The sequence below is a fragment of the Emydura macquarii genome, unplaced genomic scaffold (genome assembly GCF_026122565.2).
Source record: "Emydura macquarii macquarii isolate MOO-44397 ecotype Brisbane River unplaced genomic scaffold, CSIRO-AGI_Emac_v2 contig_1043, whole genome shotgun sequence".
NCBI classification, from domain to species: domain Eukaryota; kingdom Metazoa; phylum Chordata; order Testudines; family Chelidae; genus Emydura; species Emydura macquarii.
In genome coordinates, this window is record NW_027131180.1 from 3,129,110 (window position 1) to 3,154,947 (window position 25,838).

Consider the following 25,838-nt stretch of genomic DNA (forward strand, 5'->3'; position numbering starts at 1 on the left):
GTATGCACTGAAAACTAGGTGGTGGCTTTGCAGATGTCCTGCAGGGGCACTCTCTCCAGGAAGGCCGCAGAGGAGACCTGGCCTCTGGTTGAGTGTGCCGTGATGACACCCGGAAGCGGTACATTCGCCTGCTCATAGCAGCACTTGATGCAGAATGTGATCCACGTGGAGATGCGCTGGGTAGAGACAAGTGATCCTTTCATCCGGTCTGCTACTGTGACGAAGAGCTGCATCGACTTCCGGAATGGCTTTGTCCTCTCGATGTAGTAGGCCAGGGCTTGTCCGACGTCCAGCGAGTGCCATCTCCGCTCCTCCTCCGAACCATGTGATTTGGGAAAAAACACGGGGAGAAAAATATCTTGGTTATAATGAAACTGGGAAACCACCTTGGGCAGGAAGGCTGGATGCGGCCTCAACTGCACTGTGTCCTTATAGAATACCGTGTAAGGGGGCTCTGAGGTCAAGGCCCTAATCTCGGGGACCCTCCTAGCCGAGGTAATAGCCACCAAGAAAGCTACCTTTCATGAAAGTATGAGCAGAGGGCATGAAGCCATGGGCTCAAAGGGGGGCCCCGTGAGTCTAGAGAAAACCAGGTTGAGATCCCAGAGAGGCACCGGGTCACGGACCTGCGGATAGAGCCTCTCCACCCTCTTGAGGAACCTGACCAACATGGGGTGGGAGAACAGGGATCTCGCTTCTAGCAGCTGATGGAAAGCCGAAATGGCCACCAGGTGAACACGCCAGGAGGCCAACGCCGGACCCCGAAACTTTAGCTCGAGCAAATACTTCAGGATTGCCTGAATAGAAGAGAGACTTGGCGGAATACCCCGGGACTCCGCCCAGCAGGTAAACTGCTTCCACTTAGCCCGATACACGACCTGTGTTGAAGGTTTTCTGCTGCCCCAGCAGAATTTGTTGGACCTGCGCCGAGCAGGCTCTTTCTCCCTCTGTCAGCCACAGAGCCTCCAGGCTGTGAGGTGCAGGGAGTCCAGGTTTGTGTGTAGCAGGTGTCCGCGGTCCTGGGAGAGAAGGTCATGCCATCTTGGGAATACCACGGGCGGGGCAATCGACAGGTCCGTCAGCATACTGAACCAATGCTGTCTTGGCCAAGCCAGGGCGATGACTATTACGTCTGCCCTGTCCGTCTTGATTTTCAAGAGAACTTTGGGCAGGAGCGGAATGGGTGGAAACGCATACATGAGGGTCCCCGTCCATTCGATGAGGAACGCGTCGGATATTGATCCAGGCTCACGACCCCAGAGTGACCAGAACCTCAGGCACTTCTTGTTCCAGGACGACGCAAACAAGTCCAGTTGGGGAACACCCCACTTGTGGAAGATCAAAGTCACGACCTCCAGGTGCAGCAACCAGTCGTGGCGGGATAGAAACGACCTGCTGAGGCGATCCGCCTCGTCGTTCCTCACCCCCGGGAGGTGAGAGGCAGACAAGTGGAAGTCGTGCCTCACTGCAAAGTCCCACAGGTGGATGGCCTCCTGGCAGAGGGCCGAGGAGCGCGCTCCCCCCTGTCTGTTTATATAAAACATGGCTGCGGTGTTGTCCATCAGCACCTACACCACCCTGCCCATCAGGAATCGGAGGAACACCTTGAACGCTAGTCGAATGGCTCTGAGCTCTTTTACATTGATGTGCAGGTGCCTTTCCTCCCCCGTCCAGAGCCCCTGAGTGCCCAGGTTGGTGCTGATGTGGGCTCCCCATCCCACATCCAAGGCATTGGTGATCAGGGTGACCGACGAGGCCAGGTCCCTGAAGAGGACTCTCATCAATGCCCTGGGAGTCTGCCACAAGTTTAGGGATGAAAGGACTGGAGGGGGAACCGTGACCACCTGGTCCAAGGGATGTCTGCTCGGCACGTATGCCGAGGCCAACCATGCCTGAAGCGGCCTGAGCCTCAGGCGAGCTAGCCTCACCATATACGACACTGGCTGTTGTCGTGGGACACCGGTGCAGCTGGGCGATAATCGCTACCATAGCCTTGAACCGAGGTTGTGGGAGGAAGGCTCTGGTCTGGGAAGCGTCCAGGGTGGCCCCAATGAATTCTATGCGCTGCACCAGGGTTAACGTAGACTTTTGCTCGTTTATGAGCAGTCCCAGCCTGCTGCACACAGAGCAAGTGAGGGCCACGCTGTTCTGTACATGGGACCTGGACCTGCCCTTGATTAACCAGTTGTCCAGGTATGGAAAGTTCTGCACACTCTGGCATCTCAGGTGGGCTGCCACTACTGCCATACATTTGGTGAACACCCTGGGGGCAAACGAGAGGCCAAAGGCAGGGCTGTAAATTGGTAATGTGAGCCAGCTACCATGAAACGGAGGAAGTGCCTGTGGCTGGGTATGATAGACACATGGAAATATGTGTCCTTCAACTCGAGGGCGGCATACCAGTCTCCTGGATCCAGAGAAGGACTAATGGAGGCTAGGGAGACCATGCGACACCTGAGTCGTCTGACATATTTGTTTTGACGATGCAGGTCTAATATGGATCTTAGACCCTCCTTTGCCTTGGGGATAAGGAAGTACCTCGAATAAAACCCCTTCCCCTTTTTTTCCTTGGGGAACCATTTCCACCGCTCCCAGGTTGAGGAGGGTGACCACCTCCTGCAAGAGGGCGGATCCAGGGAGACGGTAGGGGCGCCACCCTCGGGTGCACCATCAAAATTACCCCTTTCAATTACCCGACCCGTTGGGGGGTCCCTGCTGGGAGGCTGAGGATGAGCTAGGGGGCCGATTTCACCTTCCGAACCCCCTATTTCTGTCCCTGCCCCTGTGGGCCTTGGTTGCTGCTGCACTTGGAGCTGTGATTGTCACCTAGAAGCCTGGGGCGTGTACAGGCCCAGGGAGTGAAGTGTGGCTCTAGAGTCTTTAAGGGCATGCAGCTTCTCATCAGTCTTGTCTGAAAACAGGCCTGACACATCAAAGGGGAGGTCCTGAATGGACTGCTGAACCTCCTGCGACAGCCCTGAGGACTGCAGTCACAAGCACCGCCTCATGGCGATGGCAGAGACCATTGCCCTACTTGCCGAGTCTGAGGCGTTGCTGGATGTTTGCAGTGCCACCCTAGCCACTGCAATCCCTTCATCCAGGACCGTGGCAAAGTCTGTGGCCTGGTCTTGGGGCAAAGCCTCAGCGAAGCATCTGAGGGAGTCCCATAAATTAAAGTTATACCTGCCCAGCAGGGCCTGGTGGTTTGCAACCCTAAACTGCAGGGCTGCAGTTGAATAAACCTCTCCCCCAAATAAATCAAGTTTCTTGTTATCCTTGTTTTTGGGAGTGGACCCCTGATGCCCTTGTCTGTCCCGCTGGTTGGCCGCATCAACCACCAGGGTTCCCAGGGCAGGGTGAGTGAACAGGAACTCAAACCCCTCAGTTGGGACATAGTACCTTTTCTCGGCCCCTTTAGAAGTAGGGGCGAGTGAGGCAGGGCCTTGGTAAGTTTAAGGACCCTGTCATAGACGGGTAGGGCCACCCTTACAGGGGCCTGTCCCCAGTCCATTGAAGAGGGTATACTTTTCCTCTTCTAACTCCTTGGCCTCGAGCCGTAGATTTGAGGACACCCTCATAAGCAGCTCCTGGTGCGCCCTAAAATCTTTCAGTGGTGCCATGTGGTCCCTGGAGGCTGCCTCGTCTGGGGCGGAGGAGGAGGACTGCCAAGGCACAGTCTGCGGCTGGTCCCCTGCCACCCGACGACGGGGCCCTGTAGAGGTCCCTCCTCTGGGTCTGATTCCTCATCCGAGAAGTGGTCCCTACGCCCCTTTTCCGGTGCGGGGGGCATGGGCTGAACCCCCAGCAACAGTACCAACTGTGGCCCCGGTCCCATCTGGACACCCCATGGGCCCCAATAAGGCCATTACTGCTGCCGCTGCCACTGCCCCTGTGGCCAGCAGGGGGCTGGTTGCGGTACCGGCGGAGGTGCGTCAGGAGGGCGTCTGCTGTCCCTCCGGGAATCCCGACTTTTCCAGGACCCGAGCTGCTAGAGTGGTGGTCCCAAGCCCCTTTCCGGTCCTTGGTGCTGTTCCGTGCCGGAGACCGCCCCTCTCGACACTGCCAACAAGGACGACACCGAGGACCGCCTTCGTCTCTTCGACCGGTGGCGGGCGAGTCGATGCATGCTCTGAAAAGCTCGATGCCAACAACCAGCGTCTCAGCTCCGACGACTTTTGGTGCCGCTTGCCCCTCGGGGAGCGGGAGCGGTGCCGCCGGGAGCTTCTTGGTACCAGATCCGACACTGGTGACTGGCTCTTTGAGGGCGACCTGGTCCTGTGCCACGAGCTCTGCGATGCCGGGCTCCGTGACGGCAACCAGGTGCTGCGCCGCCTCTTTGTGCGTGACATTTTCAGTGCTGGGGACTGAGAGTTGGAGCTGTCCCCATGTCGCATGACAGATCTTGAACGGTGCCACCTTCTGTGCGCCACCTCCGGCGTCGGGGGCCAGCCTCGGTGCTGAGAGGAAGATCTGCCCGATGAGATAATCTCGGAGCCGCTGCTGGGGGAGTGTTCTTGCTCCACCCCCAGTGGCTGTCTGGCGGGAGACTCTTCCACCCTAGCCGGGGGTCTCCACCACCCTTCGGGGGGACCCATCACAGGCTTGCCCCAGGACACCAGCCCTCTCTCCCTCTGCGGGGGGGGAGGGCGGGGGAACAGGGGAGGCATGGGCAAGGCCATCAAGGCTCTTGCCGCCTGGAACGCCTCCGGTGTCGACGGCACTGGCAGAGGTAGTACCCCACTCCCTTGAGTCGGGGTAGGCTCTCTGCCCGGAGATGCAGGCACTGGAGAGGACTTGACGGGCCACAGCTGGTGCATCTCCCCACTCGACCCTGCCCTTTCTGCCGGCGCAGGGGAGTGTCCGCGCACCGTGCGCTGCTGCTTCTTTTTCTTCTGCGCCGGAGACGTCCCTCAGCACCGGGTCGCAGTCGGTGCCGGAGGTGCACTCTGCACCGAGGATATGTTCGGTGCCGAGGTGGAGCCGGTTGGCTCGGAGGCCGGTCGGAGCGCTGCCTCCCTAAGCAGGGCTTTCAACCTGATATCTCTGTCCTTTTGAGAGTCCTGGATTTGAAAGCCTTGCAGATTTTACACTTCTCCTTTGTATGCTATTCCCCCAAACACCTAAGGCAGCGGTTGTGGGGGTCACTGAGCGGGAAAATCTTCCTGCAGGAGACGTACGGCTTAAAGCCAGGCGACCAGGGCATGGTCCGGCCACCCTAAGCCCCTCAGGGCTTCTAATCTATCTCTAAACTAACACTACTTAACAGTACTTAACAACTACTTAACTATCTAAGGCAGTAACAACACACTTCAACAAATGGGAATGGTACTTGCAAAGAGCAAGAGTTGTTCCAGCAACCGTCACGGGCAGAAAGAAGGAACTGAGGGGCCATAGGGTCGGCAGTGCCTCATATACCGCGGCATGTGCGCGGGGCTCCAGGGGGTACTAGAGCCGACCCTACGGGGTCTGCTAAGGGGAAAAAGTTCCGGGAACCATGCACGCTGGTGTGCACTCACCTATATTGGAATGGACATGAGCAATCACTCAAAGAAGAACTACAATTTTAACTTGATTGATTTGCAGTTGTTAATTTTCACAAACATCCTATCTCATGTCAACTTGTCATTCAAGTACACAAATAATTTCTTCTGTTGTTCTTTTTGCAATCTTTTATTAATTACACCCAGAAAGTGATATTTGTACCACAGTATTTCCATGCTGTTAACACTTTACTGTTTATCAGTCTGTCCAGGCATATATACCATATTCATCTCTGTGGTTTCTGAGCATCTAAGTCCTGCTGCTAATCTTCTTCCTAACCTGTCCCTATTGATAAACAGACTAAGCCAAGGCACCACACTTTTATTTTATCTTTGAGACAGCCTGATTTGATAAGTAGATTATGTGTCTTTGAATACAAAATAGTCTAATATAAAATAACAGTTACATAAATTTAAATAAATGCTTTAAAATTAAAACTTAAAGCCACTGATGGCTTTAAAAATAGATCCGGAATGGCCCAATTCCAGAAGGGACCAAACATCACAAATTAATTTAAAAGCAAATTCTGGATGCTCTGCACCTTTTGAAAAATCAGGCCAATGACCAACAAGCAGAAAATGTTAGTTAGGGGCAGTAGCTTTAAACCATCCACAACCTACCAATCAACAGTGCTGAACACAAAATATTTGTTATCTTCAAATACTGATTAAAAATCTCTGATTCAATGTGTTGTTTTAAAATAATGTAACAACACGTACAGTATTAGTTTTACATTCTGCACCAAGAACAAAGGTTATGCTGTATGCCTGACACTACTGAACAAAATTTATGCACCTACATCTGTTTTTCTAGTTAGCTGAACTGGAACTGATTATTTTCTCTGGGAGAAAAACACACACACAAGATGTTATTCTCCTGAACCAGAGAAGCAGCAATTTGTTTGTACTGGGGTGGGTGTGCACCAGAACAAAACAGTGAGTGTTTTGATATACTTATGAGATGGATGATAGTGTACACTGAGGGTTTGTCTACATTCGAAATGCTACAGGGGCACAGCTGCAGCACTGCTGTGGCGCTTCAACGTAGACACTACCTATGCCAACAAGAAGAGTTCTCCCATTGGCATACGTAAACCACCCCCCCAAGAGGCAGTAGTTAGTCAACGGAAGAATTCTTCTGTTGACCTAGCACTATCTACACCGGGGTTAGGCCAGCTTAACTATGCTGCTCAGAGGGATGGATTTTTCACTCCCCTGAGCAAGATAGCTGGGCTGACCTGAGTTTTTTGGATTTTTTTGAACACGCTAACATTTAGAAACACAACTTCACTTCTCTATAGCCTGATAAAATGAAAGATTGTGTTGTGCAGTTTCATGCTAAAAAGGGGATTCTGCTTTCCTCGATGAACTGGCACAACCACCCAGACCAGCATAAAGTGCTCAAACACGTGTGGAACATTTTGCTGTGATACTTTTCTACTGTCTTAGGTAGCCACATGCACTCTGGCAGACCTGTAGAGGAGGCCCTGCTTATCATCCCCACACAAGCTAACATTTGTATTGCAAAATTTGTGTTTGTTCAATGTCCATGGAATAAACTCAGCAAGAAACATGCCAGGTTGTAACTGTGAATATTTTTTGATCCAATTTGCATTTATCCTCTTGCCTGATCTTTTTAGGATGTTAAGACACGCCAAGCATTGCCTAAGATATTTTACATGTACTCGTCTAGATTAATTTGCAAGTATTTAAGTCTCACTAACAAAGTCTAAATTTTGGGAGGTACTGGCATTTCCTCAATCTTTAAAGAATCTCTCACTCTGGAAATGATTAATGTAAGTGGCAGCAAATAATGAAAAGGGAATCTATTGTGCATAGATCCATTTAGAAATTTTGAAAATCCTTTTGCATTCCCACAGTTCTCTCCTCCGCCTGGCTAAGAATAAGGAAACAGTCACAGGTTATGTTATAGCTGGTTCCCACCAACACAACATTCCGATCCTCACTGAGCTGTGCATTCAAGCAAAAAAAAAAAAAAAAAAAAAAAATAGAACAAACATAAACAACTCCATTCCCATCCATCTGCTTAGAAAGGAGCTCACAGATGCTCCATTATATACCTCCCACTGGCACAGATGAGGCAGAAGATTTGTATTTAAAAAGGGGGAAGAAGACTCAGACAAAACAGAGGGTCTTTGTAATTAATTTCATTTATAATCTGTTAACCAATGTTAAACGGAAGTACGCTGCTGACATGCTACTTAAGGTTTTTTCCCCCGTTTAAAAAAAAAGTTGTTAGTTGGTCCTGAGAATCTATTTTACTCCCCTTCAAAAACTGTGCAAATATCAGATATATTATGTTCATTTAAACAACGTGAGAGGAGAAAAGAAAAAAACATGACAAATTTATTTAATTTTAATTTTAATTATATATATAAATAGTAACAAGAGATTGAGGAGTTTTGAAACTTGCTACTCATGGTGCTGATCCTCCAGTAGGAACTGCATGAGCAGACCTTTAAACGTCTGTGGATCCTGTTGCAGGACTCAGGCCTAACGGTTTCCATCTGACAAATTCTAGGCAGTGGCCATTGATGGAGAATCCATACCAGAGAACCAGAGAGTTCAAGGTCAGTCTTTCCTGAGGCAGAACACAGGTTAACTGCACTTGTAACCAAAACAGATTCTTCAGTCATCTTCCTCTCTCTTACTACATATATATAGAAAAATGCTGATCTTGTCTAAATCTTCTATGCACCTATGTTCAAAAAGGAGGAAATAAAATTAATATCATAGGCTTATTTTTTTCCACTGCCAACTTGAAAGGTAAAACATACTTATTCTGGTTTGGCAATTTAATCAACAATTGTTCAAGGCACATTCTGATAAATATAGATATCTTGGTAGTACAGTGATTTACTTATTTGTATTATAGTAGAACCCATTGTGCTAGGTGCTGTACAAACCCACACACTAAGTCCCTGCTGCAAAGCTCATACTATCACATAAACCACAAAGAACTTTACTCTGATGGCTGGGAAATGCTGTGAACGTAAGTGGAAAGGGCTCTCCACAACAATACATCCCAACTTGAATTAGAGTAACCAATATGTTTTAACACTGAACAATTTTTCACTCCTGTTAAATATATGGGGCCTGATTCTAACCTCACACTGGTGTAAATCCAGAGCAACTCCACGAAAGTTAGCGAAATTAGATAGATGAAGAACCAACAGTAAACATTCAAAATATCCTCTGTAAAAAAATCTGCTATTAAACAAAGGGACATATAGGCTACACAGATCAGATTGTTTAAAGAGAACCATGCATACAATAGATATACAATGTAGGCTATGTACAGGATTAGGAAATGACAGAATGAGCACCTGATTACTCATTTAAAAATATTTCTGTTTAAAAACACACCCTCCACAGAATTTGTATTAATTTATATGTTGGCTATATAGACTGCTACAAGTATATAATAGCAGTATAATATAATTTAAGTGACAATAATATATCATATACTGGTGCATCCCCTTTATGCATTTTGTCACTTTACTCAGTTCACAGGTTTTATGATGCAATTTCACAGAATTCCAGCTGCATTGTTTTCTGTCATAATCATGGGCAAAATTTTCCCAGGGTGGTATAAACAGAATGGGAGGAATAAAGCAAGCAAGCTCATGTAATCTTCACCCCATAGCCCCGTATATCAATACGGCAGATGGATAAGATTCCATCTGAGTGCTCCCAGTTTGGAAAGGGCTGCAGCCTGCCTACACCATTATTAGCAACATGCTATAAAAAGGATACACGTGTGAAACAACAGAAAAAAGTGTTATAATAAAAAGTTTGGGAACCTCTACTCTAAGATGACCCCACAACTGCATTTTATCTATTTTGGGGATCCACCACTACCCCGTTTCCTCCTCTCCAGCCACCCACTCCTCCCTCCCCTTCTCAGCCCAAGCCTGCTGCTCAGTTCCTCCCAGCCACCATGCCTTCCACTCCCAGCCCTGTCCCCTCCTGCAGGCCCCACCGCCTCTCCCCCCATCTCAGCCCACATTTGCTACCAGACTGCTGACTATCCACTTGTTGCATCCGTCTGCTTCCTCCACACTGCTGCTGCCTGCTGCCCATAGGAAGTTAGATTGCGGGAGTTGGGGAGCACCACCAAGACTCTTCCCAGAACCCACAATTTGGAAAACACTGCTAATGGGTGTCTCCACAGCATCATTCCAAAGTCATTCTAAACGGACAGCATAACTCAAAGACCTATCCCACAGTAAATTCTGATGAGTGAGAGCAGGATTTTGTCCTATTTTAGTAGCCAGATTTAAATATTAGTATTGCTAGTGACTTCAAGTATGAAATTAAAAAAAAAACAAAAAAAAAAAACACAATCTGACATACGTAAGCATATATCCTAAGCAGTATAAGTAGAAGAAATGTGTCTTGCTAAAAGATTACAGCACTGATATCTCCTGCACTGGGATTACCCAAATCTAACAAAATGCCATGACTCAAGCAAAATCTCTAGACTTTAATCCAAACAATGATCACAAATCACCAGCCATTCCTCAGCACAGCTGACGACAGACACAGAATTCAGCTTTCATCATCTGGTTTTCCCAGGTCAAGGACCGGTTTTTAAGTGGCTCAATTTATAAAAGTTCATTGTAGCTTCTCTACAGACAACTTGTGGAAACATAAGTAGCATTTCAAGGGCTACATTTCCCCTTTATTTTAAGGATTCAAACTTATTTAAATAATTAAATGTTTAAAAGAGTTAAGTAAATAGATAAAATTGACACTTGAGAGACTGCACAAATCAGGACTTCAGACACCAGCTTGCATTGGAGATGTTTTTCAAACTTATTTGTACAGTGTGAGTCCAGTCCTGGGACTGACAGATTTTGGGAACAAAGTTTTGAAAAATATAAATAAATGTGTAAAGTGAATTTTAACAATATGATTCCCTCCTCCCCCTTTGCTTAATTAGAGACAAATAATTTAATTAAGTTTTCAGAAGGTGAAGTAAAAACAGCTGAAAATAGGTCTATTTGTATATAAAAAAAAAATCTAGAGGTATTGCAAGGACAATTTAATGCAATGTTTCTGATTAACCTGACACTTGAAGACTAATTAATATACAGAAGACATTATTCATGTTTATATACAGAATACAATATTAATGTTTTTGTATCGTTTAGATCCTTCCTAATTCACAGTGAACAAAATATTTTAATTACACATCCTCTTCCTTTCTGTTTTCCCTAATACCTCTAACTCAAGACAAACCTTTTCTCCTCTATCTTATCATATTTATTTCTGTTTTATGTAGCTATTTTGGAAAAGTTAAATATATTTTTATTGTTGTAGTTCAAATATGAAATAATGTGCATAATGAATCAGTCACTCAGCATACTTTTGGAATTGTCAGGAGTTACCTACAGTAATTAAGAATACATTCATGGAAACATTGACGTGCAGCTTTATTCTTAAAAGTGACTATGTAAAAATGGGGCATTATTACTCAAGAGATGTGTGTACTCAGTCACATCTGCAAAACCTTTGTTAGTGCTCATGATGCACGAAATGCAATGAACTCAGCCTGATTTTCAAACCAAAATTGAGTTTACAGAGCTGGCAATTGGGGGGGGGGGGGGGGGGGGGGGAGGGGAAGGGGCATTTTACTTGTAAACTGAGCTTATTTGATACAGAAGTCTTTGAGAAACAAACACGAAATCCCACAATGTCATTTTTACAGTCACTTTCTAGACTAGAATCATTCTTTAGTGTAATACAGATGAAAATGGTAAAGAAGAGAGTATTGGAAGGTAAATTTGGAGAACTGACCACGCACCCATCATCCACACGGTCAGTCCTGCAGACAAAACCAAACCAAACATTTCTATACTGTATTGGCAAACTTCAAAGCAGCACTTAAAAATTTAAAACTGGCTGCCTATGTAACCCTGATGTGTATTTTAAACATGTTCATTATCTTACCAAATAAAAAAATAGGGGAAGCAGAGTTCAATTCAAACCTCATTCATGTCACAGATTAATCTACATTATTAACAATAAACAGTAGTAATATTCTTCAGTTCTATTATCTTAAACTGCTTTAAAAAGGTTGGTAAGTATTATCCTCACTCCTGGAATCTGGAAACTGAAGGATAGAGTGGTCATGTGACTCATCCATGGTTAAATAGTGAGTCAGTAGCAAAGTCAGTAAATAGAACTCAAGTCACTTCTACGTCTCCTGCTCTGAGCACTAGATAGCACTGCCTTCATTTGACTACACTGTTTTGAGAAACAATTGTGACCAATCCTTCTTGGCCTTTACCTGTTCGATGGGAAGTGATGGAGCATTCTACTTCATGGTTCTTTCTTCACCTGAATTGACATGTACTTCCACTGGCTTGTCATTGTCTGCTTCAAACTTAAAAAGAAAACACACTATTTAAAATGAAGCCCAATCCATGGTAAGCAATTCTGCCAGAACAGAAACCCTCTTCAAGAGCTAAAAAGAAAAGTTACTTACCCCACAGCAGAGGTCCCCAAACTGGGACACACCCCTGTAGGGGGGCAAGAAGGAACCTTCGGGGACGTGGGTAGGCCTGGGTCAGCTCCCATGGGGGCAGAAAGGAAGCACCACCCAGTCCTGCTCTGCCACCATCTCCACTCCAGACCCTCCCTCAGCTGCAGCCCCAGCCTTGGCTCCTGCTCCTAGCCATGCCTGTGTCTCACATCTGGCCGGCCAGCCCAAGCCCGTGCCCCACTCTCGGCCAGCTACAGTCTGGGCTCCAGCTCCCAGCTCTGCTCCCAACTGCAGCTCCTGGGGGGAAATGCCCCCAAAAGTTTGGAGACCACTGCCCTACAGTAACTGTGGTTTTTCAAGATGAAGTAGTCAGTGTGGATCCCACTTTAGGTATGCATGCACTTCACATGGACAAGGCTGGGTTTTTTGAACATCAGTGTCTGTCAATGCCTGTGTCTGTACCTCCTGTCTGGAGACAATTAAGTTTTGGGAATGCTGCAGTGTCCAAGGCATCTATCACTGTCTGAAAAGCCATCTTGGCCATCAGTTGACCTTCCTTTTATGATGTCTTTCAGCTCCTCTCACCCTTAATGAGGGAGCTTTGCTAGATCATTGTAGAGAGACCAAGATGACTGAAATCCACACCAGGAACTACTGAAAGGCCTTGAAATTTTCCAGTGCAGAGCTACCTTCTTGTCCAGGGAGGATGAGTAGAGATCCTTAGATAGCAAAAGGGCCATCCAGCTTTAAATCTTGCTCCTCTTTTTATTCTGGTGACTGAGGTCTTGTTTACAAGCCATGGGATGAGGGTCGGAGGGGACGACTCCTCTTCCACAACAGCAGAGGATTGGTGGACCCCAATAACCCCAACAGTGCCACAGCCACATTCCATATGTGTACAGATGGGGAAGCAGGTTGCAGGACAGACCAGCGCCAATCCTGGTATGCTAGTGGTTGAGGTCTGAAGAGATCTTCAGGATCTCCTGCTGGCACCACTCAGACATCATCAAAGATGGGTCCCTCCTGGGCGCCAGCAAAAAGGCATGTCCTGCAGATTGTGAACATTGATAGCATCTTATCAATCAGTGTAGGTGCGTAACTTGGTGCGAAGAGTGGCTTTGGTGCATCCTGAGTCTGTCCTGTGTCTGTCCTGTCAGTGCTGGAGTCAACATCCATGGGAGTATTTCTGACACTGGGCCCAGTGGAGTCTGCTCTTTTCCATTCATCTTCAACGCCATGCAAGACTTGGTTGACTTGTCACCCAACATCCTCCTGTCTCTCTATGAGAAGACACTGAGATCCTTCTCAAGCTTGTGCCTCAGTGTTTGAGACAGCCCCTTTCAGTACCTTGCTTCCGTATCTCAGGTGTTGACAGCTTTGGTGCCAAGAGCAGTACTGATGCCAATGTTGATGCTGCACCTGGTTTTGTTGCCATATTCTGTGCAGAGTCTTTGGAATCAACTAATGGATAGAACACTAGAAGATGATAGTGGAATCAGATCCAATTGTCCTTAGTGTCTAGGTCTTGAACCCTGGCCTGCAGAGCTGCCAGGCAGCAGACATCTCTATGCTTCTTCCCAGCAGCAGTTATAACCAATTTGCACTCCACTACTCATGATCTGCTGAGGACACAGACCACAGTAAGTCCCACCTCAAGGGGTCTGATAGCAGCCTCATGGTTCCTGACTCAATATAAACCCAAGGGGTGTTCCAGAAGTGTCCAGGCAACAGCACAGATCTCCTGTAGCTTTCATGACCATTCCTGCTCCCTCTTCTTGAACTCCTGGCTTGGACCTTGCCTCAACTGGGACTTCACCTCCTGACTCAGACCCTGAATGCTGACTTGGACTCTGATTCTTGGCATTGACCCTAGCTTAGAACTGGACTATGAACTCCTCTACTGTTCTCAGCCTCATGTTTGACCCTGCTCTGACTTTTGGTCCCAACAGCACAAGTCAGGATCCTGACACAGAAGAAACACAGATTGCTCCAGAAGGTGGGAGCTTCAGCCTCACACCTCTTGAATTGTGGGTTCTTGCAGAGAAGCAGAGGCAGGCTGAGCCCTTGCCTGGGATGTGGGACACTCCCACACAGAATAGGTATCTGCTGTGCCCATCTTTCTGAGGAATTAGTCCATCACAGGACAGTCTAGGCTTGCTTGATACAGGTTTTGAGTCCACCAATTCTAAGTCCCTGAATTGGAAAGCGGTCTGTATGGAAGGAGGTTTATACAGATGGGTCCGCTCAGCAACTTTTGGTTCAATGAGCACTAGAACAGACTAGAGTGATCAGAAGAAAAGAAAAAGTAGTTCTGAGGTGTTTCAGAAAAAATTTAAGAAGTTTGGCCAAAGCTAAAGTTTAGCAGGTTGGACACCAAGTATATTCCATCTCACTGGTATGGGTGATCAGAGGGAACTGAGCAAGGGTCACAGCCACCCTGTCCTTTATACCATCACATGGGTGCACAGGGAGGCCCAGAGCAGGGACGCTGCTATTCCAAAAAAAAAAAAAAAAAAAAAAAAAAAAAAAAATTCAATCTCATGTGTACCTACACTGGGATCCACACTGACAAACCCAAAGAACAATTGCTTCTTGCAAAATGAAATGGTTGATTAATCTGATGCTCACTTTCTCTTCCCCCACTCACATACAAAATTACTCCCAAAGCGTTTCTAGATTTAAGTCTTCCTGTGTTTGGTTCAACACTAAGTAATGGAAGAACAGTAGTTCAGTAAAAGATGCTTTAACTGACTCATTTTTGTCTGCACCAGTAACAGCGGCAGAGAATTTTCCAAAGATATTATAGTTGCCATTTTGCAATCTTAGAATTCTGTGTTGATTTATACAATAGGCTCCTTTTATACTATACTCTTTGAAAAAATGTTCTCACGCTACCTCTGCAGTGAATTACAGAAATTAAAGACTGAAGAAAGGCTTATTAGAGCATCTTGTTGGCCTCCCTGCCCATGCAAGAATGTTCCTGACAGCATATATTCAAGTCTAGTTTTAAATAGGTTTCACTACGAATATTTTCATAACTTCCACTGAGAGATTATTCCACAGTCAGACCTTATTAGTTGAAGAAGTGTTCTGACATTAAGCTTTTGCTTTATTTATTCCATTACTCCTAGTTAAACCCATTTGGACTTCTCTGTGGTATGAAGCTCTGCATTTAGTCTGCTTACATCTGGTTTTAACAAACTCCCTTTATGCAATTCCAAAATACTTGCAAATACAAGTGTTTTATAGTAGTATGGGGTTGAAATTAAATTAAATTTTCTCTCTATAGCAATCAAAATATTTTACTCACCTCACCTAAATAAAATTGCAAGCAACAAATTATTTGAAGCTAAGGTTTGAGATAAATTAAAATTTCACAATACAGCTAAACTGTAATCGGAGTTCAAATATAAATACTATGAATAAGGAAAGAATGGTTACTTACCTCGTAACTGTTGTTCTTTGAGATGTGTTGCTCATGTCCATTCTGATTTAGGTGTTTGTGTGTGCCACATGCACCGGTGCTGGAAGTTTTCCCCCTAGTAGTATCCATAGTGTCTGGCTCTAGCGCCCTCTGCAGTGCCCTATATATGGTGCCGCCTGCCTCCCTCCTTCTCAGTTCCTTCTTGCCAGAACTCCAACAGAGGGGACAGAGGGTTTTGTAGAATGGACATGAGCAACACATCTCGAAGAACAACAGTTACAAGGTAAGTAACCTTTCTTTCTTCTTCGAGTGCTTGCTCATGTCCATTCTGATTTAGGTGACTCACTAGCTGTGCCCTTGGAGGTGGGCAGGAGTTCATGGGCCATGCAGATTGCAGTACTGCTCTGCCGAATCCCGCATCATCCCAAGCTTTCTGTGTGATGGCATAGTGGGACATGAAGGTATATATGGACGACCATGTAGCGGCTCTGCATATATGTTGGAAAGGCATGTGGGCCAGGAAAGCCGCTGAACACGCCTGGGCCCTTGTGGAGTAAGCCAACAACGACACTAGAGGCACAACTCCAGCTTGCTCATAACAGGCCCGAATGCAGGCTGTAATCCAGGACGATATTTGTTGTGAGGAGACTGGTTTACCCTTCATCCTGTCAGCAATCACTACGAAGTTGTGTGGAGTGGCGAAACAGCCTGGTTCTATCACTGTAGAAGGCAAGAGCCCTCCCTCACATCGAAAGAGTGAAGGCGTCTTTCCTCAGAGCTGTGAAGCTTTGGGCAGAATACCGGCAGGAAGATATCCTGATTGACGTGAAAGTGGGAGATGACCTTTGGCAAGAATGCAGGAAGAGGACAAAGCTGAACCTTGTCCTTGAAAAACACTGTATAAGGAGACTCTTAGGTCAGGGCCTTAAGCTCCAACACCCTACGTGCAGAGGTGATTGTTACTAGAAAAGCCATCTTCCAGGACAAATGCATGAGCGAGCAAGAGGCCATCAGTTCGAAGGGCGGAGCAGTGAGTCGGGACAGGACAAAGTTTAGGTTCCACAGAGGAACTGCCTCTTTAATCGCAGGAAAGAGTCTTTTTAGCCCTTTCAGGATCTAGTTACCATCTTGTGGGAAAAAAACTGATCTGCCCTAAATTGGTGGATGAAAAGCTGACGTTGCTGCCAGATGAACCTTCTACAGATGAAAGGGCTAAGTCTTCCTGCTTTAGATGAAGCAAATAGTCCAGCAACCGGTATAGGAGACTTCGTCAGTGAAACATTCTGGCGGGCCACCCAACAGGTGAAGTGCTTCCATTTCACTAGGTAGGATGCTCTGGTGAAAGGCTTCCTACTCTCCAACAGTATCCTCTGGACTTGATCTGAACAGCGACGTTCTTACCTGTTGAACCATGAAACATCCACGCTGTCAGGTGCAGGGAGGCTAGGTCCAGGTGAAGTAACCGGCCTCTGTCCTGGGAAATGAGGTCTGGGCACAATGGCACAGACCAAGGGCGAGCCCCCGATAGAGCCAACAGCATCCCGAACCAGTGTTGGCGAGGCTGGGACTATCAGGATGATTTATGCGCTGTTCCTCTTGAACTTCACCAGTACCCTGTGCATGGGAGGTATCGGGGGGAAAGGTGTAGATGAGATCTCCTGACCATGCAAGGAGAAAAGTATCTGTCAGTGAGCCCTGCTCCGAACCCAGAAGAGAGCAAAAGCAAACACATTTCCTGTTCTCTCTGGTCGCAAACAGGTCCACCCAGGGAGTTTCCCACCTTTGGAAGACGCAGTCGGCCACCTCCTGATGGAGTGATGACTCATAGTGAGAGCAAAAGGATCTGCTCAAATGATCTGCTAGGGTATTCTTCTGCCCCGGCAGATGGACCGCCTCGAGGTGAATGTGATCCACACAGAAGTCTCAGAGAGGTATGGCTTCCTGACACAGGGCTGAGGATCTGGCTCCCCCTTGCTTGTTGATATAGTACATTGCTGCTGTGTTCTCTGTGAGGACCCACACCATCTTTTTGGACAGGTGCGGCAGGAATACCTCACAGGCCAGTCGGATTGCCCTGAGCTTTGTGATATTTATATGAACTGCTACCTCCTTCTCAGTCCAGAGGCTGAGTCCGAAAGGCACCAAGGTAGGCTCCCCAACCCACATCCGAGGCATCTGAGACCAGGGACAGCATCAGTCTTGGGGCCTTGAAGGGTACTCCAGCTAGCACCTGCTGATGGTTCCTCCACCACAACAGGGAGGTAAGTATGTGTGGGAGAGGCAGGGAAGGATTGAAGGATTGTGAGAACCCTGTCCAGGGAGTGCCTGGATGGCGAGTATACCATTGCCAACCAGAACTGGAGAGACCATAACTGCAACCTGGTGTAGTGGATTATGTAAGTAGATGCTGCCATATGTCCCAGGAGGCTGAGGCATACCTTCGCCGTGGTGAGAGGGTGGGCCCTTTGATTGGCTAGAAGTCCTGTCATTGCCTGGAACCTGGTGTCAGGTAGTAGTGCTTTGGCTTGAATAGAGTCTAGGACTACCCCCACAAACTCTATTCTCTGCACAGGCATCAGTAATGATTTCTGTTCGTTTATTAGCAGGCCCAGCAACTGACACGTGTGTCTCACAATTCCTATGTTGTTATGGACCTGTTCCCTCAAGCAGCCTCTGATAAGCCAATCGTCCAAGTAAGGAAATACATATACTCCCTTGCGCCTGAGGTGGGACGCTACTACCGCCATATATTTGGTAATGAGGCGGGGAGCAGGAGACAGATCGAATGGGAGGACCACAGATTGGTAGTGTTGCGCTCCCACCATAAATCACAGAAATCTCCTGTGGCCCGGGAAAATAGCTATATGAAAATAAGCGTCCTCAAAATCAAGGGCGGCGAACCAGTCACCCGGATCCAGAGAGGAGATGATAGTTGCTAAGGAGACCATACAAAATTTTAACTTTTTGAGGAACTTGTTCAGGGCCCTCAAATACACTATGGGTCTTCGGCCTCCCTTTGCCTTTGGGATCAGGAAATACTATGAATAGAAACCTTTTCCTCTCAGGCTCCGAGGGACCTCCTCCACTGACCCCACCTGCAAAAGGGCATGCGCCTCTTGTACGAGTAGTTGCTCGTAACAGGAATCCCTGAAGAGGAACGAGGGTGGGATTGAGACGAACTGTAGGGTGTAGCCAGCAGCCACCATGTTTAGCGCCCAATGGTCTGATGTAATGGCCTTTCAGGCCAGGAGAAAAGAGGCAAAGCAGGAGGAGAACGGTCGGGAAACTGGATCTCAAATGTAGAGTGGTAGGTTGCCCTCGGGCGCATCTTCAAAAGCCTCTCTTTGAGCCCGAGGAATGGCGGCTCGGGCCTGGCTTCGGGGCAGATGCTGGTGAATTGCCCTGGCGACGCTTGTAGCCTCTAGTTCTCTTTCTATCAGGATCTTCTCTGGGCTGGCTACCAAAGCTGTGTTGCTGAGGGGGTCTGAAGTGTCTCCAGGATGAAGATGGGGTATAGAGGCCCAAGGAGCACAACATTTCCCTAAAGTCCTTTAACCCATGCAGTCTGGAGTCAGACTGGTCTGCGAATAGGGCAGAGCCATTGAACGGAAGGTCCTGGATGGACTGCTGGACTTCTGTTGAGCGCAGACGACTGAAGCCACGAAGCTCTCCTGATTGAAACCGCGGAGGCCATTGCCCGCGCTGCCGAATCTGAAGCTGCCTGAAAGGAAGCCCTGACCACAGTTTTACCCTCCTCCAGGATGGCCTGGAACTTTTGCTTAGAGAACTGAGGGAGGGAATCAGTGAACTTTTCCAGTGATTGGCAGATGTTAAAATAGTATCACCCCAGCAACGCCTGCCAGTTAGTTACAGAATAAATTTTTCGACCAAGTAAGTCCATTTTCTTTGCCTCTTTGTTCTTAGGTGTAGAGCTCATCTGTCCCTGCCTGTCACGCTTGTTAGCTGCCACGACCACAAGCAAATCCGGGGATGGGTGTGTATATAGGTACTCAAAACCCCTGACTGGCACATAGTATTTTTTCTCAGCCCACTTGGATGTGGGGGGCAGAGATGCCGGGGTCTGCCACAGCCTTAGCCAGCTTCACTACCCCTTTGTGTACCGGGAGGGCCACCCTGGAAGGGTCTGCGGATGCCAAAGAGTTCATCCACAAGTTCCTTAAGCTCCTCTATCTTAAGACTCAGATTAGCTGCTACCCTTTTCAACAGGTCCTGATGTGACCTATAGTCATCCAGCGAGGCAGCATGCGAGGGGCCCGCCACTGCCTTGTCTGGGGAGGACAAGGAGGAGGCCGGTAGCTGAGGGGCTGCAGGCGCCTCTTCTAAAGTCGGGGTGGTCACCGATGGACTGCCTGACAGCGACTCCTCATGCTCTGAGTCGACGTCTAAGGCCGGTGCCGTGATGAGGTCTTCCGAAGAGCACAGCACGAAAGTCCCCTCAAAGGAGAGTGGCTAGGACACCATGGAATGGGGAAACCCCCAGGTGTTCCAATACTGCCAGGGTCCAGTCCACTGCCCTTGCAGCAATCCCCCCATCTGTGGTGGCATAGGGAAACCCACAGGTGGCTTCATAGCCTGCATCTTCAGAGGGCTATTATTTCCTCCCCGAGTCCATGGAAGAATATCCTGGTGACCACGGGGGTGCCAACACCGTCTGCTTCTCCACGTCTCGACATTGGACTTCTGGCCTCAGGGAGCAGTGTCTAGAGCCAGAGCATTGGTCACACCTTGACCTCGTCTTGTCCTTCGATTTTCTGTAAGGAATTGCTTGGTGCTGTGGCTCCGGGTATCTGCTGTGTGCAGGCAATTTGCGACGCAGTGGGCTCAGCGAATCTTAGGGCTCCAAGGATTGACGCTGACATTTGGCTGATGGGTGCTGGTGCTCGTGCTCCAGGGATTGGCGCCTAGTGTATGGCGATTGGAGGCTCGAACTTGATCTGTCCTGGTGCAGTTCCAGAGACCGGTGACAAGAACCCGATGAGCACCGCAAAGCCATTGATTGGCGATGTCGAATGGTGCCGAGTCAACTCCAATGCTGGCAGAACATGCTTTATCGACGCTGCGGTACTCAGTCCCAAATCCGATAGTGGCTCCGACGTTGGTCTGAGCACCACCTCCTTCAGAAGGGCCTTAAGCCTAATGTCCTGTTCCTCCTTGGTTCTTGGGCGAAAGTTTTTACAAATTTTACATTTCTCGGAGACGTGAGCTTTTTCCAAGCACTTTAAACAACTTTGATTCAGGTCACTCAGTGGCATAGGCTTCTTGCATGAGGCGCAAGGTTTAAACTCCGGGGACTAACTACGAACTTAGATAACTAACTAACTAACCACCAAACTTTTAAAACTTTGTAAAACTAGCATGAGCTAGAAAAACAGTGAAAGAACCACTAGGAACACGAAGACTTGGAAGAGCAAGAGAGTTGTTCCAGCACCGTCATGGGCTGTAAGAAGGAACTGAGAGGGAAGGGGACTGGCGGCACCATGTATATGGGTGCATATGCGCACTGCTTTAGAGGTCACTAGAGCTGGTTCTTACGGATTCCACTACGGGAAAAACTTCCATGTGGCACGCACGCACGCACCCCTAAATCAGAATGGACATGTACAAGCAGTCGAAGAAGAACCACCTTTTCTTTTATGTTTTTATAACACCAAACATGCTGTCAACATTTAATAAATAATTACGTTTGTATATCACTTCTACAGCCCTTTAAGGATGCATTAACTTTTACAGATATAAAAAAATTCCAGCCTTGAAAAGGTTACAATCCAATAAGGTCTCATTCATCCACATAGCTAGATCCTTATGCACAACTCCATTTAAGCCATGATAGATATGTAAAAACCATCAATGGGGATAGGACTGCAGAAGTGGATCCTAAGGTTCCAATCCTTTCTTTCTATCACGTCTCTCAAAGTGTTTGGAGTTTCATACAAATGCACTTATAAAATTTAAGTATTTAAACTTAGTCCAATGGTCTCAGGTTTTTATTTTCTTTATTTAAAGACATATGCATTTGGGGCTTTTTTATTTTAAAGATACACCCTTCCCCTAAAAAAGAAAGCCACCAATTCTGACAGATTCAGTCAGATTCTTTATATATTTAAATGAAATCACATCTACTGACATCGCTCACCTCAAAACACAAAGATATAATACACAACAATAAATCTTGTAAATTATTACACTCTACAATGTAAAAATGTTTCCTCAGTGAAGTGACTGATGTGAGGACAGATCTCAACCACTGCTCAGTCCTGAGTAAACGAACTAAAAATAAATTACATGTTGAGGGCTCTGACATTGGTCTTTCCCCTCATTTGTTTTGTTTTTTAAATGCCAAAACAAACAGAATTTAGGCTATTTTTTTTTCCCCATGAAAGAAAAATCTAAACAACTCATGGAAAAATCTATTGACATCATACCAACCAAAGGATTTCAGCAGGCAGTTGATCTCTTAGTAGACGGAAATGCCATAACACTATATTAGCTCTCCCAAAGTGCATCTGTATATGAGTAACTGTGCACAAGATTCATTATAATGCTTTAAAGTTAGATTCTGATGGGGGCAAAACTATTTAATGTATGAAATCACAAGAAGTTTTTTCTTTTAGGGCTAAGTGTATCTCGTGTGTAGAAACACTAACAAAAAACTGAAAATAAAAATTTAAATATGAGAACTATCAAAGAAAAAAATTATATACATTATAACTAGATTTATTTTTATGCCCCTATTTTGGCCAGACAATACATATCTCTTTTTTAAGGATACTGTTCAGATACACTTTTCAAGGAGGCAAAAAAAAAGTGTTCAATCAAAACATAAGCTGATTAGTCAATGGATTCATTAACATGTGCTCATTCACTCATCTCTTTACATCAGGCATATTCATGTTTCCAATAAAAAAATAAGGCTGTATATGACAGAGCTATCTACTTAGATTGATGTTGTTTTCAGGATTAAATAAAAGTACAAATATCACCCTATACTGTGATCCTCAAAAAGCTAACAGAGATTAGTCAGGACTGAACTTGGATGGCAGAATTCCTGCAATCAACAAGATTCTGCTGGTGATGTTGATCCAATATGTGGAACTCAGCCTGCTATCAATGCCCGTGTCTGCTATTTAGAAGCATTGTGCTGCTGGAGGTGTCATCTTTCGTATGAGATACATACTCATTGACTTTTATGAAATTTAGGCTCCTAAATTTCTAATATGCTTTTGAAAATGGGGTTTAGTAACCTAGGCCACTTAGCCACTTTTTGCAAAAGTAGGAGTGTTACTCCCAGTGCCAGTGCAGATAATTCCATTCTGGCTACCTAAGTTCCTCCTATAGTTTCGATCAGGTACTATAGTTATCACTTTCTACCCTAAATTTTGGGTAGCAGTGTTATACGTTGCTAAACATCTGCAATGTTTCAGCCTAAAGGGGACTGATGCTCTGTTCCCTACAGAGTGTAGATCAGTAAAAGAATTAAAGTATTTTGGGATCCTTTGGGATGAAAAGTGCCATCTGAATGTCAAGATAATATTGAACAGAAAAATGACCGCACAGAATAATTTGCTTTAAACCTTCAATATTTGAGTTAGCAATTAAAAGAAGGTCTCAGGCCATTTTATATCCCAGATGTTAATGTCTAAAGAAGATAGACATGACCCATCACTCAATCAATTAAAAACAAATTTAAAAATCAATTACATAAAAAAATAAAATTTATGGAGATTAGTATCACTTGTGTACATATTTTCCTTCCATACAGAAAAAGAAGCACCATAGCCAGCTGTCAGAATACTACACATCCAAGAGTAATTACCATTACACATCCAATCCAGCATCTATACTGAGAAAACCTCATCTGGTCATAGGGGTTATATCAGACTCAATTCTTGCACCTATATGTTCACCATTTGTTTCCTTCCTACGTTTATAACTTGGTGGTCTAGCTGGCCAACAATTCTGTTTAGCATGCCTTTGACACTTCAACTATTGTAATATGCAGTATTTGGAGCCACATATGAATACTTAAGTTGAAACAGATGCAACTGTCTACCTATTCAACAAGTAGAGCATCTAATAAAGATCATGGCATCTGTGCTCTAGGATCTGTACTGGTTACCAACTGGTTTCCAAGTAGAACTGAGGGTACTGATTTTAACCTATTAAATTCTATATGGGACTGCCTCTCCCCCTATACAACAATACTGCAGCTATAGACCGTAGCAGCCCTCGAGTTAGAATATGCTCAATATCAAGAGGGTAAGGCTGGCAGCCTGGTGTCCGCAATTTTTCATTCATTTTAGGCTCAAAATAGTCCAATTACTAGCATTTACAACTTGCTGCATGGCCCGTTTCTTTTCGGCCTTTTGGGTGTTGCTAGACTAGAGGCGGCACAGAGATGAATTCAAAGTAATGTGGGATATCGGCTTGTATCTCTTTGGGACTGTCAGTTGTTGTAAAGGGGTGAAGCGGATTGAATAATTGTGACAAATTATGTCATTTCATGTGTCACTTCATGTCATATGATGACAGACTGCTAAGGTGTAATATGTTTTCCTAAATCAAAAGAAAAATAAAATGAAGACTAAATCCCTCCTCTTAAATTATTCTACTTGATGTTAATATAAAGCTCAACCTATTTTTTAAGCATTTTAAAATCCATATGCTTATTTAGATTGTCTTGAAAATTGCTGGGTCTCACAGAGATCTATAGTTGTCAGGGCTCCATATCAGAAATCATTTGAATCAGTTCCTAAAATACAGCTCACCTTAAAAAAAAGTAACATCAAATTCTGTGGGGATTTTTATAACTTTTTTTGCATACATCTAGGGTTCAGACTAATGATCTGATCATCCCCAAACTGCTATCACTAACTTGGGTTTGATCTCAGCTAGCGACAGGATTTCCCTGCTGCTTTGTGGAAACAGTATGGAAAAAGAATTTTGAGGCACAAATTGGATTTAAAATCTGACTTGAGCCAAATTGACAAGCAGGAGGAAGGCATTTATATACATGTATATATACTGGGACTCTGTTGCAAATCAGAGCGTTCACAGCAAAAACGAGAATTCTGTAGCACTTTAAAGACTAACAAATTTAATTTCAGCAGGCATAAGCTTTCGTGAGCTTCAGCTCACTTCCTCAGATGCAGTTGGTAGAGTGTTCACAGGCAACCTGACATCAGAGTAACTGAGTGATTCACGTAGACCCATGCTCTGGGCATTGAACCCAAACAGCACCCAGATACTGCAAATTGGAGTAGTGCTGTCAGTAACTTTCTGAGAATATTTGTCGTTCACATTAGTCTTCTCCACCTCCATTCTGCAAGTTTTACCCTGAGAAAAAAGCATCTGGTTTAAGACCAATATTTCAAAGTGCTCTAAAATCCACGTGTATTCCTGCCAGATTTTGAAGGGAAGGTATATTTTGGTGTGTACAAAGAGAAAGCTTCAGCTTCCTTTTGCATAGTTATCAATAGGATCTTGCTTCTTTCCCCAGATCATTTTCCCTAGTTTCTTTGCAAAGTGTATATGCCTACAGAAAAGCAGTTTCCAACTGGATGATAAAGCATTTCTTTATATGTGTATTATGTACTTGGGTTGCTCCTCTTTTCTTTCCATCCCTTGGGTGCACATTCTCTAAAGTCCATGCCCTTTGACTGTTTAAAAAGTAATACAGACCCATACCTGGGGTGAGTCTCTGCCTCCAGAGAGCCCCCCATTCCTTAGGGGTCTAGTGACAAAGTCCAAAGAAATCAGATTTCAAGACTTGTAATAAAATTCAAATGACTCCTAGGCATCTATACTAGGATTCCAGGCTGTACTTGATTGATACTTGTACTTGATATGATTTCAGCCATCTGGGGGTATCACCCACATGAACATGGGAGAGACTGACAGCTGCTTCAGCTCTCTTGCCCTCAGAGAAGGAGCCTCTTTATTATCCTGCCCCTGCCCCATTCCCAGCAGCACTTCGTAGGACGTCACATCCCAGACTCTCTCTGGATGACTGAGAGAGAAGGGAGCTTTGCTGCACCTACACTTCAAGGACTCTGGCCCCAGACAGATAGACAGTCAGTCAGTCAGGGACCTCCTCTAGCCACAAATGGGACTACCTCCTCTCCCTCAGTGGCTGCTTCCTTTATTTCGTGGAGCTCTTTGCAAATAACTCCCGGGAAAGGGGACCATGGCCCCTTCCTCAGTCTTAAAGACTCAGTGCATCACATTATACCCAACCTAGTTTTAATAGTTTGTCATGTTGCTATATCACAACATTCTGCTGGCTCAAAATAATTTTCAGAACACTTCATTAGTCTTACAAGACTAGCTTTTTAACTGGGGTTAA

At 45.9% G+C, this 25,838-nt stretch overlaps 1 protein-coding gene across 1 annotated transcript in view; it reads right to left on the reverse strand.

Moving 5' to 3' along the window:
• Nucleotides 1–7,915: 7,915 nt before the first annotated feature.
• The window catches only part of APOO (apolipoprotein O), a 72,793-nt gene continuing 54,870 nt past the window's right edge, over nt 7,916–25,838 (reverse strand). The window contains exons 8-9 of the mRNA XM_067545043.1: nt 11,857–11,952; nt 7,916–8,259 (exon numbers count right to left, since the gene is read on the reverse strand). Coding sequence (XP_067401144.1) covers nt 11,884–11,952 — 69 coding nt within the window. The 3' untranslated portion in view covers nt 7,916–8,259; nt 11,857–11,883. The remainder of the gene's footprint in view (nt 8,260–11,856; nt 11,953–25,838) is intronic.